The sequence below is a fragment of the Seriola aureovittata genome, chromosome 22 (genome assembly GCF_021018895.1).
Source record: "Seriola aureovittata isolate HTS-2021-v1 ecotype China chromosome 22, ASM2101889v1, whole genome shotgun sequence".
In the NCBI taxonomy this organism is placed as follows: domain Eukaryota; kingdom Metazoa; phylum Chordata; class Actinopteri; order Carangiformes; family Carangidae; genus Seriola; species Seriola aureovittata.
The window spans coordinates 10878300-10897231 of NC_079385.1; the positions used below are offsets into that span (position 1 = coordinate 10878300).

The 18932-nt window shown below is 43.5% G+C and overlaps 1 protein-coding gene across 17 annotated transcripts in view; it reads left to right on the plus strand.

Moving 5' to 3' along the window:
• The window catches only part of grm8a (glutamate receptor, metabotropic 8a), a 340337-nt gene that overhangs the window by 211493 nt on the left and 109912 nt on the right, over positions 1-18932 (plus strand). For all 17 annotated transcript variants that reach the window (XR_008826432.1, XR_008826427.1, XR_008826437.1 and 14 more), the window contains one exon: positions 18783-18923. Coding sequence is in view for 5 of the 17 variants with exons in the window: in XM_056367297.1 (XP_056223272.1) it covers positions 18783-18923 (141 nt within the window). In the remaining 12 variants the exon portion in view is untranslated. The remainder of the gene's footprint in view (positions 1-18782; positions 18924-18932) is intronic.

The window sequence follows — 18932 nt, forward strand, 5'->3', positions numbered from 1 at the left end:
TTTTCTACTTTCTTGACCTTTTTCATTTCGCCATTCAAGTGACAGAATAAAGCCAGTACAACTACAATCATAGAGAAAGTCATGATTCGGCGCTACACTAAAATTGAATTGAATTATACACATTCCCCAGATAGAAGCTCTAATGCACATTATAACTCTAACCTTTAAGCTACTGTGTGTGAATGACGGAGAAACCACTTATGTACTGCAAGTCCATGACCTTGCATATGTTGTACTGCGTTTGTGACCGTTTGTAGAGGCCGATGCTGTTATGCCACCTTAAGGATGGCGTCCACGCATTTGTGTGTGCATGCATGCATGCGTGTGTGTGTGTGTGTGTGTGTGTGTGTGTTATCTGATGCTGTGCTGAAGCGGCCCGTCTTCGCGGACGGGCTGAGCGGCTTCCGTGGCTATGTTTGTTCAGCTAATTAGAATGTCCACCAGCAACTTAATGTGTATTTTCCATTGGAGTGTGTTTGTCCGGTGTGTTGCATTTAATTGGAAGATCCACCAGTGCACATTTGTGTGTCTGTGTATGTTGTTTCTAATTGGAATATCCTCTGGAGTGTGTGGCAGCTGGCTGGCTAACAGAGAGAGCAGAAGAGAGGGAGGAGAGAGAGGAGTGAAAGGAATAAACAGGTAATGATGTGACTCGCTGATGGGGCTTTAATGAGGAGAGCTCTACCAAGGGCATAGGTTTGGTTTCAGACGGGGGCGGGGGGTTTGTGGGGGGGGGGGGGGGGGGGGGGGGGGGGGGGGGGGGGGGGGGGGCTGCACTGTTTGTGTCCTGTGCTTGCTCAGGAATGCTGAAATGTACAGCTACTTGAGAAGCTCGCAGCAACTACTATTTGTTAATGGCAGCGAGGTTGCGACGAAGCTCCTGACACAATAGTGCCTCGTACAGTAGCGGTGTGAGGACATTTTCATTGAGGGCGAAGACATGTTTATTGTGTGAGGGCTTGGATCCATTCAGCCGGAGTCCACCATGTGTGCTTCAGGGCTTCCTTTCAGGGTAACTGTGATAGAATGCATCTCTTTGGGAGCCTTTTAATCTTTTGCCTCGACAGTAGAAAATTCTTGCCCTTACTCCCTTTTTCTGAGACCTTTTAAATGCATCTCACGGTCTTTTAGCAGCCGATGGGTTTTTCCGTAGATATTGCTCAGACAGTAGGTCGTAATCGGGGCGGCTGATGCTTAACAGGTAGAATGCATCTTCCATTAATCGCAAGGAGGTCTGTTCCTCTGCTTCTCCTGTCCACGCGTCAAAGTGGTCGTCAGTGAGTAAGACACTAAGACGCTAGGAAGCCCCTACTGCGGCTAGTGTGGTAGGTGTATACGGGTGAATAAGAGGCAGATTGTAAAGCGCTTTTGGGGATGTATGAGAGAAATTGCAATCCCTGTCTCTGTTTAAAGATAATCACTGGGTTCAGGCCTGGATGTTCTCACCGTCCATCTTTCTCCAGCCGTAACTCCTGGTTAATGACTCTGAACACCAGACCAGCGAGATTCTGCCCTTGTGTGGAACACAGTTTCTGGTGTTCATCCAGTGTCTTAGCCAGGACCCCTTTCCCCAGCACAGTGTTTCCCTACCGCTGCTGCATGGGACGTCACATGCAGCTCCTTTTCCTATTTGCGAGGTCCGGTCTTTAGAGTGCAGAGGTCTAAATGGTTTCGTTGTAAGTGGTTGGAGACTCTGACGAGGCAGGTCTTCGGTTAAGTGAGATCAACGAATAGTCACAGTGGAGCAGGAAAGAGTGGCGAAGCCTATAGAGCCCATTATAGGCTACAGTCAACAAGGGTTACAATGCATAACCTCCCACCTAAAGAAATACAGTAATTCCCTCTTAGCTCCAGGGTGGAATAAAAAGCCCTGTATACAGTATGTAAGACCTAATTGTCTCTCTCTACTCTCTTAGAATTAATTTGCGTGGTTCATTTACTGACAAATAGAGACTTCAGATTATTCCACATCCTCATCCTCTCTGCTCACCCACTCACTGTCACATGCTTCCTTGTTCCCTCTCATGCACTCACATTTGTTTAGTTCCTGCCACAGCCTCCTTTCACACGCTCCTAATCCCGTGTTTCCGCTTTCTCCCCCCTGATTTAGCACCCCTCCTTCCATTCGTCTCCATTGCTCGCGTCCTGTCCCTCACACTCCTCCCCTCTGAATACCCAGCGTGCCTCTGAGTCACAGTGGGTAGAGAAAGCGAGAGGGAGAGAAGAGCGGCGGAGAGAGGCAAAGAGGGAGAGATAAAAATTGAAAGGGAAAAGCGAGAGATCGGGACATGCAGGGAGACAGTGAGACACAGAATAAGAATGTGAGAGATAAATCAAGGGAGAGAGGGAGGGAGGGATTCTTAACCATCACCAACCGGGGAAGTATTGTTTTGAAATAGGTCATGCTACCATGCAGAGGCTGCTGGCTCCAACAGCTTCTGCCGCACCCTGCAGAAATGAGAAAGGTTGTGTGTGTGGTGTGGCGTGTGTTTGTGTGTGTGTGTTTGTGTGTGTGTGTGTGTGTGTGTGTGTGTTGTGTGCGTGTTGTGTGCATGTGTATGTGTGCTCTCCCTCTGGCTCTCTCTGCTTGTTGTAAAGCAGTAACCACAGGGTACATCCTCTCTCCAGCTATCTCTCTCTGTGTCTGCCTCATCATACCTTTGCCTGACACTATGGACAGAAGACCATCTCTCTTTTTCTTTCTTTCTTTCTTTTCTCCCTTTCTCTGCTTTTCTCTCTCTCTCTCCCTGTGAGCCACCTCTCCTGTTCTCTAGATGCCTTAAATCTGGTCAGCTTGTTATCTCCTGCCTCCAACAGAGGAAGAAGCAACCATCCTGCTGCTACCCACAAACCCACTCACTGAGTGTGTGCATGTGTGTGTGCGTGTGTGTGCACGCGAGGTCTTGTGTCTTTTTTTTTTTTACACAGCATGCATGTTTTTGGTATGTTTGTTCTTGTGTCATTTATATGTGCACCAGCTGCTTGCACAGACAGACACAGTTTTTGCTTGTTAGTCATGCTTGTATGTTGATGAAGAGAGAGATGGAGATTTTTGTATCATGCCCTGTTAAAATCTCTGACATGCAAATACAAGACTAACTGTTCCTCTCCAACCAGAAGAAACTCTCCACTAAAATATGACATTTTTTTAATGTCAGTCTGAGTTTTTCAATTGCTACAAATGGACCTGACCGCGACCTGTGGTTTGCATTACAGCCTAAACGCAGCCTGGGAACAGACTGAATCCTGCAGTGTTGTAATAGAAGGACAGAGCCGCATGTTCGGAACAGTATGAATCTGCTTGTTCAGTCACTGAAGGTGCTATTCATACACGCCTATGCACTTTCTATCTCTCAAGGCCTCCGATTCACACGATCTCTCTCTTACACACACCCATCCACCCACACACACACACACACACACACACACACACACACACACACACACACACACACACACACACACATGCTACTGCCTAACCTTAGACCAAAGCAAGACCCAAGAGTGTTAACCTCACAATAGCCCCTTTAAAAAGTGAAGAATGGCAGATGGCCTCACTTTAAGTAACTTTCCTCATTTTTTCTCTCTCCCTGTGATTGTGTTTGGTCCTCGGGAGTATATAAAGAACACACACGATCCATCTATCTGCCTCACAAATCTATCTCCGCCTCTCACAACACACACACACACACACACACACGTACACTCATACACACACATATACACACAGTGCCATAGCTCAGCGTCCTCAGACAGATTTATGGCCGTGACTGTGGTTCCCGGTGGAGGACCAGTGACCGCCCAGATCCTTACCGGGAGTAACCGTCGGTAATCAATCTACGGTAATCTGAAGAGGCTCAGAGAGACAGAGGAGGAGAGAGGCCGCGAGGCAGAATAAGAGAGACGAGAGAGAGAGAGAGGGCTGAGAGGGTGAGAACAACGATGGAGGATGAAGGAAGGAGAGGGAGCTGGAGGAAAAAGAAAAGGAGGCAAAATGCAGCATAGAAAGAATGAATCAGAGAGCGTGGGAGTGCAGAGTGAGAGCGACGTTAACAACTAAATAGCACAGACACAGAGAGTCAAAGGAGGGTGGGATTTACACAGCCGTCAAGACACTAAAGATGAGAGGAAGAGAAGAGAGAGAGAGAGAAATATAGATCAAAGAAGATTAATATTGAAACACAGAGATGCGAAGGGGACAGAAAGCAGGATGAAGAGGAAAAGGAGAGACATGAGAAATGTCTTAGTCCTTGAAGAGTCTGACAGATGGCCAAAGTTGAATCTGCATGAGAGTAATTATTGTGATCACAAGATCGTGAATTCATGGAGGGACTGTAACAAGCCTCTGCATTGCATTCACCAGTACAATATGTCACCCCCATGTATAGTAATATTAAAAGCAATGTGAGCATTTAAATTGTAACATAATGTATGTATGGGATGCTCAAGGGAAAAGTGTGTATATCAAAGAAGTTAGGTTGCTTTTTTTTTTTTTTTTTTTTTTTTTTTTAATCAAGTGAATAGTAGAACTGAACCTGGGGGTTCAAGGCAACGTCCCACGTCCTGTGAAATTCAGACACGCAAATGTTGTCAATGTAGAGAATGAAAATGCAGACTGTCTTGGTATGAGCTGGAATTAAAAAAAAAAAACGTATAGACCTTTATTTTTACAGGCAAGGTAACATACCAGGAAACTTTCTGATATTCCCACACAAAAGTGCATAACTCCTATAGTAGCTCTGCACAGGGATCAGCTGAACACGCACAGATCACTTCTGAACAATGTTTCTTTCCTCTGCTGGATTTATACGTCATGTCGTCTTTATTCTGACAGAATTTACCAATCCTTGGGGTGATTATCTTCAACAGGCTGTGTGGAGGAAAGAAAAGAAAAACCTTTCATTCATTTTTGAAGGAATGGGTTTTGCAATCTTTTGCAGGGTTCTGGTGGGATTTGGTCGTTTGGCCAAAAAAAGGGGAGAGACAGACAGCAAGTGTCAGATCCTGACATCAAACAGTGAGATGCCGAAGGATGGGGGGAGGGGAGGGGGGGGACGCCCAAGGGGGGACCTCGCACAGAGATGCTCGCAGTCGCAGACACACTGCACACCACCGAGACATACATTTAAGTACACTCACGTGCACACACGCAAAGAAACTATGCTCTGGGGAGAAGCAGGAAAGGCAGAAAAGACTATAAATCCAAACTTCTCAGCAAAATGCCCTGTTGAGGCCCAATGCAGCAGTCACTTCCGTCACCCTTACATCTCTGTAACAAAGCTAAAATACCACGTCAGATGTGCTGTTGTTTATCCTGTTGTTTTCCACCTCCACTGAAGCTGGCATAGCTTCATCCCTACATACAGTGGCTTCAGAAAGTAATCAGACTTCTTCACTTTTTGTACATTTTACTGTGTAGATTTAATTTTAAATGGATAAAATTGCACAAAATCAAAAAACTGAAATCTCTCATTTTACAAAAGTATTCAGACTCTTTAGGTTCTTTGTTGAAGCCCCTTTGGCTGCAATTACAGCTTCTAGTCTTCTTGGGTAAGTCTCTACAAGATTTGCACACCTGGATTTGGGCAGTTTATCCCATTATCCTCCCCAGATCCTCTCCGTCTGTGAACTGCCATCAGGCCTGGGCCTTGGCTGGACCGCTCAAGGACAGAGACTTGTTCTGAAGCCACTCCAGCGTTTTCTTGGCTCTATGCTTCGGGTCATTGTTGTGCTGTAAGTTGAACTGTCACCTGCACTCTGGAACAGGTTTTCTTCAAGCACCTCTCTGTATTTGGCTGCGTTCATTCTTCTCTGAATTCCGACCAGTCTCTTTTGTCCCTGCCACTAAGAAACAATCATATAGCATGATGCTGCCACCGCTATGTTTCGCCGTAGGGCTGGTGTCCGCCAGACGTAGCATTTGGAGTTCTGCCCAAAAGATTCAATTTTTTGTCTCATTAGACCAGTCAATCTCTTTCCTCATGCTCTCAGACTCTTTTAAATTCTTTTTTTGCAAACCTCAAGTATAGGCTGTTGTGTCCCTTTTGCTCAAAGCAGCTTCTGTCGCGCCACTTTACCATAAAGGCTGACTGATGGAGTGCTGCTGAGATGGTTGTCCGTCTGGCAGGTTCTGCCTCTTAAGAGGACTTCTGAAGCTCTGTTAAGAGTGAACATTAGGTTGACCATTGGTCACCTCACCGGCCAAGGCCCCCGCTTGACTGGATGGCCATCATCATAATAGTTCCAAACTCCATTTCACAATTATCGAGGCCACTGTGTTCCTGGGAACGCTCAAAGCTTAAGAAATGCTTCTAAATGGTTGCCCCGATCTATCCGTCGCCACAATTTCATAGCGGAGGTCTGCAGCGAGTTCTGGTCGATTCAGTTTGTCACGGGTGGACTCCCATCTAATTCTAAACACATCTCAAGGATAATTGAAAATTTGTGCAAAAAGTTATGGGATATGAATACTTTTTGAAGCTACTGTATGTTAGTAATTCTCAAGACAGACACTGTAGCTGATTAAGTAATTATGCTGGCAGTCTTTTTTATTTTTTTTTATTTTTTTTTTATAAATTCTTATTTTCAGTCAATTAAAAGAACAATCTGTAAAATGTGAATGCAAATGCATCCTATTTTAAGTAAATCGTACAATATTTTATCAACTGAGAAGATGATAATTTAGGCAAAATTACAAACATTGAAAAATTGATCAATTAAGCCATTGCTGGTGCCCAAATGTAATTAGTGCTGCACTGCTGATCCCAAGAGCAATTCAAAGTTTGTTGCCTTTCAAGCTGTTGCTGTGCAGATGCAATAACCTGGCATCCAGTTTCTGGCAATGGATAGGAAACTCTTGGCTTGAGGACTTTGGTGCTCTGTCAGACTCAATGCTTCAGGCAGAATTCAGGTCTGAATCACTACTAAAAAGTCTGGCCAACTTTAGAGTTGAGAGGTAGTGCTCTGAAGTTCGAATTTTCATTCCAGTCGGCGCTTCCAGATGAAGAGAAGTTTTATATTGCTGGGGTATTAGTTGTTGTGCACATTTAAATGTGTGGCAGTAGAAAAGAGTGGACACTTTATGTAGTTAGTGTGTGTGTGTGTGTGTGTGTGTGTGTGTGTGTGTGTGTGTGTGTGTGTGTGTGTGTGTACCTATGGTTTGTTGCTCCTTCAGCAGTATTTTGAGTGTGTGTGAGTATCTGTTTGACTAAACATATGCACGTTTGTGGTCATTTCTGTTTCTTTCTTGTTTATATGTGAATGTATATTCACTGTGAATGTGTGTGTACCAGTGTGTGATTTGAACTCAACCGATGGGCATTACTACAACATGAAGCTAAAGGAATAACCCTGTGAAGATTGCTAATGATGACAGTTACCCATTTTCTCTATCTTGCCTCGTCATGCAAACAAAATCGCCATAGTAACGAGCCTATCTGGTCAGATATCTCTCTGAGCTCTACTACACAGCACAGTTAAAATCTTGGCTGCACATTTGACTTCAGATGATAATTTTCTTATGTACTTCAGCTTTGATCGTTTAGCTGTTGATTCAAACCACAAGCAACTCATAAACCCTGAAACTTCATTCCCCCTCTCGAGTCTGGGCAACGCTGACCGGTGTTTGCTTGCTTTTCTTACTTGGCTGCATATTAATTCTCAACATAACTTGCTCCAGCTATCACTACCGCCGCTTTTTTTCTCCACACTTAAAAATAATTAGACAATGTGGCCAGAACATAATTAAAACATTAAGGAAACTATTAAGGCAACAATATCCTGATGAGTTTTGTAAGGCACTGGGGGCTGGTGACATTTCCTTCACCAGGAGTTGGAATTTCAAAACAGGGTTAATTTAGAGGATCCAGTGGACTGCTCTGAACAAAAAACATAATTAAAAGAAGTGGATTGATGCGAGTGCACAGATGTGTTCCCTTAAATAAAGTCATGGGAATGCAATGATTTTGTTACCTTGATTTCAGTTTCTTGCATTAATTTCATTAGCATCACAAAAGAGGGCTGGGACTATGTAGTGCAACCCCCCCACCACCACCACCACCACCACCACCACCACCACACACGCACACACGCACACACACACACACACACATACACACACACACACACACACACACACACACACACACACATTTAACATCCGTGAGAGGAGCAGACATACACTCATTCTCACGTTACATGCTCAAGGTGTGACACATTTTTCTGCCCTACAATCTGGACAGCAGTTTGCTGACTGATGACACTCCATATAAGTCCTTGCTGGGTATTTTAATTGGCTGGAGCTGTGCACAGTGGGGCCACAGTCATGTCAGTTAGGAGAGAGAGAGTTTCACCACAGGACTACCCTCACAGTACGCATTACAATGAATCCTTTATGCACAGCTCAAAATTAGTTTGACTTTGGACTACTGGCCGAACGTCATACAGATCTGCAAGTCAATAAGAGACACGCTAACAAGCAGTGGCAGAGCAAACACTACTTTTTATGAAGTAGTGTGTGCACTCTTTCTTGACACACTCAAGAGACCTTAGACCAGCATAGATTAGATAGAGGGAAGAAAAAAAAAAGTCTCCTAAGTGCTGTTTTGTAGAAGATAATGAGGCACTGGTGGACAACAATGACCACGCTTTAGCCCAATTAAGCTCCACTGACATGAAGTTAAAATATTATGGCAGAGATTCCTGTGTCAGTGCTTTTTGTCTTTTTAGAGTTTTTCATCACAGTGCCATGTTTTGAAAAACGTGTGCGATGGGCGTGAGGACGAAGTGCAACTTGGGGGATTTAACCAGTTATGAATAAAAAGCATCTTGAGAAAAAGAGCTACATAATATGGATTGAATAGATTGCATTGTGATATCTCACAGTTAAATATTTATATTTCAAAGGATTGAAAAAAAAAGTTCCAATTAAACACTACAGTGATACTTGTTTGTGAGTTCTTCTCCACTGATAGATTGTCGTTTGATGTATTTGCTTTTTTGGTGTCAAACTAAAACAGGGTCTTATCTCTGTGTTTTCAGGGGAAAGTAAACACTAAGACATTATGAGATTGTAAAACTAGCGTGACTAAAAGCAAAGACTGCCAGTTCTGAGCGGCCTTTTGTTGTCCCCCTCCACGGCTGTGTTGCTAAGCATCTTAAAATTGTGGTGATCCATGAGTGGTGATGCATTTTACTGCCTATTGAAAGTTTCTCAGGAGAAGAGCATGGAGTAAATGAAACGTAAAATTAGACTCAGGTCGCAGCAAGCAAAATAAATAAATAAATGAATATAACAAAAAGATGGAAATCTTAGATGCTTTTTTTCTCCCAGTGCCGTGGAAGTTTTTTTTTTTGTTTGTTTTTTTTTGTTTGTTTGACTTTTCTCCATCTAACACAACAACTTCAGTTTTACTGAGTTTGGAATGAGGAGCTGTAGATCAAAAACTTTCCACTATGTTTGAAACCTCTTAAGCCTTCTTTGTGAACCGGTCTAAGCATATGATCAAACACAACTCCAACTCCAGCTCACTTTGAAGACTGACTCACAGAGGGAAACATATAAAGACCCAGCCACACCGGCACGGGGAAATCCATCCGCAGATATTTGTAGAAGTTGTTGTAGAAGCTCGGTAACATAGTGACTTTTGGTGAACTGTTGTAGCTGGTCAATCGACTAATATGAAACTAGCTGACAGGGAGCATGCAAGTGTTGTGTCAGTTTCAGTGGCCAACCCTATAAATGCAAATGTCACTGAGTGACTGACTGACTGATGAAGTTACACCATCGATCAGCCAGCTGGGTGTTGGAGAAATTTACCAACTCAATGCCTTCACTGCTAGATTAAGCAACTTTTCAGACCCCTTAAGCAACAAATCTAGCAACTTTTTGCTTCTTTTTGTAGAAAATGGTCACCAGAATTTCCTGGCTTCCCCTCTGCTGACAGCACAGCAGCTGAGTGAATAAGCTTCTAACTCTCTCTCTCTCTCTCTGAGTGATCATTTCACAAGCATACATAGCAACCATTGTATGTGTTTGATCCTTTTGTCAGATGACGTTGCAGTTATAAAATCTGGATTTTAGCAGTGCAGAGCAGCAGCTTGGAAAGGGTTTGGAAGAGACTGCTGGTCAACATATAGTCGCTTCAATCACTGCTTAAAGTTTTGACAAAGTCTTGTTTTCATTTTCTTTGTATTGTCCTTTGTTCTCTTTATTGTCCATTTCATTCAAGGAAGAGTTTTATGAAGGGGAGAAAAAATGTTCTACAAGCTAACTATTTTAAGATTCGAGGTTGATGATCGAATATTTTGTGTGATACTTGAGAATGAAAAAGCGTCCCCATTGGCATTTAATTAATTTATTTGTTCCTTTTATATTTACTCAGTGTATGAACAAACAAATCAGAAAAAAATAGAGGTAATTAACCTTAATGTTTGGAAGTAGTAGACACTGGTCTGGACATGACTGCTTCCTTTTTTTAAATAAATAGACGAAAAATAAAATCCCTTCACCCTCCCATGGCTCAGGTGATTAAAATGATTAGTGGTCCCATGGTGAGAGTGGAGGGAAGCAGGGGAGTGTCATTTAGACACACACGCACACACCCAGAAGGGTTTGATACTAAATGGCAGTGGGAAGTTAGTTAAGGACCCTCAGGCGATCTCAAATGTTACGCCGCTCGTAAAAGGTTTGGTTGGGACAGGGACCTATCAAGGACATCCACACTCATTATCAACAGGCACAGACAGCAGCATGTTAAATGATGCAGATCTGAGGAGGAGAGGAAAAAAAAAAGAGATGACAAGGAGATACTATACTATGAGAAGACGAAGAAGAAGAGAATAAGAGGCAGATGGGGTGAGGACGGAGGAAAACAACCAAGAGAAAGATGCACAGTATTCTCGGGTGCAGAGCAGAGTGCCAACCGATCATTAGAGCTAGTGTGGGCAGGAGTGAGGGAATAACAAGACACGGATGGAGAGATGGAAAGATGCAAGACAAATTTGGGAATGAAAATCTCACCCTTCTTTTTTCCTTTATTTCTTTTTTTCTTCCCAATCCCTCTTTCTCTCTGACCGTTCGCTGACTCGCCACATGAAACAAAGTGCCCACCAGTCATTCATTTCAGATGAGAGCCGGGAGACTAAAAGAAGAGAGAGGGGGGTGACGTTTGGCGAGAGATCTCAGTCACCGGGTGATAACAGAGAGTTGAACGCTGGTTCAACTTGATGCAAATGAGCAGCGATTTGGTGCAACGGTGCCGGATATGATTTTTAGCAGCATATTTCTCTGGTGGTAGACAACCTGTCATGTCCATTTGCAGGGACGTCACTAAAGTAATGTGTGTCTAAGAAGGTATCAAAGCTTGAAGGGATTCCTATTGAGGTTTACTGTGATACATCTGCACTTTTATCAACGGTGAAATGTTTCTGCAGTTGGTTAGGCTTTCAACGACGCCACACTGTGCACGGCGACGCCAACAAGTCGCAACGGGAAGCTGGTCAGCCGCTTGGCAACACACAACAAAACTGTGGCGCTGTGTTGAAGTTTGTGGTCGTGTTAATTTAAACGAGTGTGATGTTCTGTGTAAGCGTCCCACGGGCAAAGTTTTCTTTGTATCACAAACAACATGGCTAAAACCGCTTCAGGACTTTGTTCCTCAGTTCAGTCACTGTCCTTCTGCACCCCTTTGTCATCACTGCTTGTCTCTCCCTTCATCACATCTTTATTTCTCCATCCCTCTGTTATCGCCTTCCACTTCTTGTTAGCAGACGATGGTTCTCCCAAATGTTTCCTTCCCTCGTTTGTCAATCTTCTGCCTTCCTTCGCACTTCCTCTTGTTCATTCTCTCTCCCACTTGCCCGCACTGTCTTTCATATTCACACCATCTGTCCCTCTTTTCTTCCTCTTTCTTTATATCTCTCTGTTTCTCGAGTGGTGGACTCAGTGGATAGTTCTCGTACCTTCTGAAGCCCCCCAGCTATTCCCCCCCCCCCCCCTGCAATTGGCAAAGTCGGCCATGTTGCCGGCCAGAGCTCTTTGATTTCACCACCCTTTCCTCGCTCTGTGGTACATATGAAAGGAGTTGCAATAATCACAGAGGCAGTGTAATGACTGAGCATGTTTCATGTCGTGGTTCATCAAGCATGAGAAGCTGGGATTTATGTGTCTGTGTGTGTGTGTGTGTGTGTGTGTGTGTGTGTGTGTGTGCATCTCTCTTCTTATAACCCGTGTACATTCTGAGTCAAATTAGTATGAATGCATGCTTTTCTGCGTGCGCACACACTCCTTCAGACCGCTTCAAGTGTCGAGGATTTTGTTGCATCATGCCTCGGTCCGACCCGGGCACTTTGGTTTTTAAAGGCAGTGATTAAACTAAATCACTAGACTTACTGTGAGTGGCATTTTTTGGCAGTGAATTTAGATCCACTGAAAGCCAAGTAGTGTTGTCGAGGGGATGGTGTGCACGACGATGTCTTTTTTCATTCATACAAAATATGTTTATGTGTATGCCACATGCGTCGCCCCTCTGCACACACCAGTGCGAGGAAAATCACATCGCACGCAGGAGATAGGCCTAATTTAGTTGATTGGATTCTGATGGAGTCTTTATGAGCTGAACGTTTCTAGTTCAGAGTGTCATCTACGGAGCAGCCAAGCCAACTAAGAACAGCCATCAACATTAGCTGTCATGCCTCAGCTACCATGTGGGTGTGCTGTGAAAAGAAGACTGCTCTCTCTGCACTGAACCCATTGATGGGCAGCCTATCTATCAAGCCACCTGTCTCTCAGGATCAGCCACGTCCGCGCAGGAATTACGTTCTTATACAGCTATTCAGCATTAGTGACATACATGCAGCGGTGATGTTCACTGCACTGTACAGATGACGTTCATATTGCCGTTGGAAAAGTGTCATCAGCTTCAGGTTTTTTGGGCCGTCTTCCTCCACACTGCTGCAACAAGAAAACCGACTTCTAACATCCATCTCTATGCTGTGGAGAAAAAGTAACGGCAGGATGTGAGTTTGAAACAGAACAAATATAAGAAGTAATTAGTAATGACTGAAAAACAAAAACAAAAAGTCTAAATGTGAAACAAAAAAGTAAAAAAAAAAAAAAGTATCAATTGATTTTATCACTCCTGTCATGATTTTTTTTTGTCTTCTGTTTGGTAGTGGATCGTGCTCTGAGTTTTGGAACTAAAGTTCCCATAGTGCTTTGTAAACAAGTTACATAATTTTGCCATGGAGACAGTGGGTTAGCTTTGAACTACAGTTTAAGCCCCATTATGTCTAGCCTTTATTTGTTAACACCATTAAAAGTACACTGTTAGCTAATAACAGTTCCCGTTTGCAATGTACTCATGGATAGACACACACCTATCGCTGAAGTGCTTAAAAAAAAATCATGACACTCAAGCAAGGTCTACAGTTAAAAGATTCCTGAGCAGATTTATAGACATTTATATGCAAATCAGTAATTTTACCTCACAGAACATGGGTGGAATGACTGTTTGAAATGTCTGTTGTCAATGGAGTCTGGTGGCTTTGAACAGAGCGACGAAATGGCTGTTTCTGGTTAAACAAAGATCTTTTTCTGTCTGTCTCCATAGGAATCCTATCCGTAATATTGTCAGACACTTAAAACAACAATTTGAGCCTGTAAGTGGCAAAAAAACAACACTTAGCGGATGTACTCTGACGCAATCAAATGCCCCATTCTTCACTCTGCCACAGCTGTTTACCATTTGCTGGGTATACCAGGTATACAGGGTATACCGACTGCAAATATTTTTGTCCCTATCAGTAATTTACACCCAAAGACATGGGTAAATAAGGCCCAGGTTCAAAATCTGGCAGTTATCCTTTAACTGCCTCTCTGTTATAGCTCCTGCTGTTGCAGCCGCAGACATCTTCGCTGCTCCACCTACAGATTCTAGTCAGATACAGATTCTTTCCCTTCCCAAGTGTCCCCTCAAACCAATAATATCAATAAATCATATCTAGAATAGCTACAGTATCTATGTATTAAATGTCAAAATTAATAGATATCGTCTAATAGTAGAAGTGTTGACTTGGCGCCAAGAAAGCTGGTTTTGGCCCTCTGCAGCTCAGGGGTGATGAGGAATCAAACGCTTTACAGCAGATGTGTTGAGAGGAGAAGTCGCATTGTCTCTCAAGCTCGCAACCTCGATGACACCTGAATGCATCTGGCCAGCAACACCAGCTCAGCAGACTGCCTTTCTCTCTTCCTCTCCTATCCAAACACGAACCCGGCGATGTTCACCTTCGTCCTCCACGCGCTGCTGTTGCTCCTGGCAACCGGCCAAAACAGCCGTCCTCTGTCTGAGTTGTGTGTGTGGGATGCATCAAAGTGGATTCAACTATCCTGGTTGTGCTGTGGCTCAATCTTGATATCAATTAAAAAAAAAAAAAAGAAGAAAAAAAAAACAATCTATGCATCAACACTATTTTGGCGGAGAGTCAGCTGTTTGTGGCCTACTGGGTATGAGAGGAGCATCAGTGTCTGCGATCATTGTGATAGTGTATGTTGAAAAAAAAAAACAATGTGGGGAATATTATTTTTTTCTAATATGTTCAATATGATATAAGGGTGCTTGGGAAAATAATAAAGCTATCTGCGAGCTTGTGCTATCAGTGGTTATAGATGATGGTAATCAACCCTGTAAAAAAAAAAAAGAAAGTGTGGGCTCAACAACAATGGACCCATCCTTTGAAGCATTAATTGAAAAATAACAAGCAGCTCAATAGATGAAAGTCCTTCGATTAGCACTTTTCTCATGAACACAAAATAAAACGAGTCCCCTGGAAAAGACAATAAAAACACTCCTGTGATATCAGCACAGCTCTGCTAATTTAACCTCCGCTGTATTAGACACTGATACTGACCAGCAATTTATCCAAGGTATCGCTTCCTTTAACCCAAGGAATAAAAGTGAACAAAGCCCAATATTTGTCCACCGAATCTAGCGCATGTTTTTCTCCTCTTTCCTCTCTGTTTTCCCCCTCTCTTCCCTTTCTCTCCCCAGGTGTTAAAAGCACATCACTCTATCCCTCTGTCCGTCTCTCTGAATCTCCTCCACATCACGGACCACAGAGTCGGCGTCTGTAAATGTTTTAAACCTTAAGGGAACGCATTGTGTTCAGCCATCTGTAGCTGATCGTCTACTTTCTGAGTGTGACTTTTGGGGTAATGGAGTGCTCGTCACATTTTTAGCTATTATCAGCTGTGGACAGCAAGGTGGAGGGGGACAGTCTGCTCTGTAAACGTGTGTGTGTGTGTGTGTGTGTGTGTGTGTGTGTGTGTGTGTGTGTGTTGTGTGTGTGTGTGTGTGTGTGTGTGTGTCTTTGTGTGTGTGTGTGTCTTTGTGTGTGTGTGTGTCTTTGTGTGTGTGTCTTTGTGTGTGTGTGTGTCTTTGTGTAAATAACAGCTGGAAGCCACAACTTTGGACCAAAGGCTGGATGTAATGGAAGCAGCTATCAGCAGACTTGCTGCTGTTTTGATAAGAGCAAGTTCACTGCTTAGGGGAATCTCTCTTCTCTTCTATTCTGCCTTTCCTCTGTAGCCTTGGTTATTCCATTTTCACTCTTTTCTTCATTGATACTCTTTCATTGTTTGTTCTCTATCTCAGTTTCATTCCCGTGTCTTCTACTAAAAACATGTTTTTGTGTCTCCATCTGTTCCTCTCTGATACAGCCACTAGCTGATCGCTGTATCAGTACATTTCAATTGAGTGCAGTTTTTGGGCAGAAAATATAAAAAAAAAAAAAAAAAAAAAAAATGGAAAAAAGAACCAATGTGACGAAGTAAAAAATGAATCCACAAATTCTCTCTCGCATTTTCCTGTCGGGATCTTTTCGACTGGTGATCTATCTCGCGCATCTGTAACATCCAGTGTGTTTTTTGTGTGTGTGTGTATGCATGTGTGCGTGTCTATCTTGTGGCCGGGGTGGAAGTCAGCAGATGGGAGTGGCGTGTAAAACGCTGTCAGAGCCTGTAGGGCTGCTGCAGGCGGAGCTCTTTATCCCATGATGTAACACACTCTGCGATGCTGCCACACGTCATCCGTAAAATGAACAATGAACGTATGTTTAATTTTCCATGTTATGTTATTACATTCTTTTCATGTGAATTCAGATTTGCCTGAAGATGTGCATTCAAATGCAAGGCCAAGTAAATGCAACGCACCTGCATACTGAAATTTGTGTGTGTGTGTGCCCATTCGCCTCCAGTTATTGGCTGTGCACTCCCCTTTGCCTTTGGCTACTGTCATCAATCTACACCTTCAGGCGGGTGTGTATTTTCTTCTTCCCTTATAGGATTTGTGAGGACCAATTTGAGTTTGAGACTTTGAGACTGAGGATATTTTTTTCTCCCAACATTTTGGCTTCTTCGAAAACCTGTTTGAGGGTTGAGACTTGGGTTTAGGTTAATGACACTGAGGTTAGATATGTGATTTATGGACTAAGGGATGCCCTTAAGTCAGTAACGGACCTCACAAGTACAGAAATAAAATGTGTGCCTGTGAGTTTCAACCACCACCTTACTCACCATCTCACAGTCGTTAGGGGCACATCAGGCATGTTCATCGATTTATTGTGTCTTTGGTAAATACTCAATCCCATTTGCCACTGAGCTCTTTGTGAGGCAGGACTCAAGAGTTCTGGACAGGCATTGTTGAGCTTTCACTAGAAATACATATTACAGCAGACAGTCTTTTCAAGTATTACCTAATTCATTTGAAGAACACAAAATGATTAATTATCGGTCCCGTTAAACACACTCATAACGAGGCAGCTCAGGGCTGTTACTATTTATTGAGAATTTTAAAGTCCTATCCTGTTTTGTAATATCCATTTCCAAATTCCAATATTTCACAAATGGCATAATGTCTTCTCAAAATGAAACTCCTTCTCTAGGCATATATACAGCTTTTACAGCATACAGTGAATTCTGAATTCAATTAAAAAATGAAAAGTGAACGTGTCATGCCCAAAACTTGCTCCCCCTATTACCCTACTGAATGTCTTGGTTCTGGTATAATATAGCGCTTGCTGTTTCCATAGTGTCCGATATCCAGCTGGTGTTCCAAAATTTTCTATGTGTTTATGTCTTTAAATATTCCAGCTTTTACTAAGCAGTCTAATATGAGGAGAGTTAAACATGACTCATGTGAAGGGGGGCTTCTGTACATGATTACTTTTCAATTACCTGTGCTGTTTGTCACGAACGTACCGCGGGACCGCACAGCAGTTGTTCTCGCTCATAAATGAAAGTGAAGTCTGCGGTGACAGATCAGGTGTTAGCCACTAAGACTGGAGCACTGGTGTGATTTTCAGACACTTGCTGTCTGAGGTGTACAGCCAGTGCAGAGTTAACAGCGCGGCTTTAGTTTCTCTCTGTTCTACTTTCTGCTTCTCGTCAAGCTGTAGTTATCAACACTCCCTCAATCAGTGTGTCTGTGCACTTCCTGACAATGTAGAGCTGGCCACTGTCTGCTCTCTCGCTCTCTTCCTCACTTGATCAGTGTCTCCACGAGTCATTTTCCTCTGCTCTTCTCCTCGCTTGCCCCATTCCCATAACGTCGATTTTTTGTTTCATGTTCCTTCTCTCCCTTCCCTCTCTCTCTGTATCTTCTCTTTCCACACCTCCCTATTACTTCCCCTTCCTGGCTCTCTCCTTCCATTTTTACCATACTTTCCCTTTACCCCTCCCTCCTCGGTCTCTCTCTCTTCATATGCCGTAGACAATGGTCGCCTGATAAGCCCCATGACTCGAGAGCTTGTCAGCTCTGTCAGGGGTGTGGGTGAAGCCTGTCATTACATCTGTCCTCCTCCAAACTACTCTCTGAAACTCACTAAGGACCCGAGGACTGTAGTTCACAGTCCACTGCAGTGTGTATCTATGTGTGTGTCTGCCTGTCTGTCTTCCTGTTTCATTATAACTATCCTCCAACTTACTTGGCTGAGGCGATATGCTCTACTAATATAGTCTAATCTAGTCGGGCGTACATAACAATATTGAGATTCTGCCTGCTGTGCATGTCATTGTATCTGTCCTACAGTTGACTTACTGCCACCTAGTCCACTGTACAGGACAGCATCCGTCTGCCTCTCTGTCTCTGTGAGAGTGCAGTACAGAACTTACATTGACTTTTGGGGGAAAACCTGTCCTTCACCAACAGCTCAATCTCTGAAAGATAAAGTTTTTCTACTCCTGTAGGGCCTCATGAAGGCCAAGCCTCATCTGCTATATACTCTAACTTTCAGGCAAATGTCTGAAAGTCAATTTTGTGTAATTCACTATTAACTCACCTGATGCAATAAACCACACCCATATGGTATTCCTGCCTGCCAAATAAATGCTAAGAATAATTTCACATTCTTAGACAAAGAGAGGAGCTCTGCAGCACACGGGCAATTAAGCAACTTCATTGGTGCCATCATTTCATATACCATTTGATCTACCTGTCTACGTGTCACTGTAGCTGTCGCTACACAAATTTTCAGCTAATTTCGTTCTTGTTAGACCGTCCTTTACTTCCTCTCCTCCCCCTCTCCCCATCTGTCCTCCTCCCCTTTCCCTCATCCGACATATTCTGTAGTTGGACGATTACACAGACCATCTCTGACAACTTGAAATGTGATAAATGACTCTCTCTCTCTCTCTCTCTCTCTCTCTCTATCTCTATCTCTCTCTCTCTCCCTCTCTTTCTCTCTCTCTCTCACTCTGTGTGCGTGTATGTCTCTTTCTCTCGTTCTAGATGTATATCCAAACCACCACCCTGACTATCTCCCTCAGCCTGTCTGCCTCTGTGTCTCTGGGGATGCTCTACATGCCCAAGGTCTACATCATCCTCTTCCACCCCGAGCAGAACGTACCCAAACGAAAACGCAGCTTCAAGGTGAGGAGC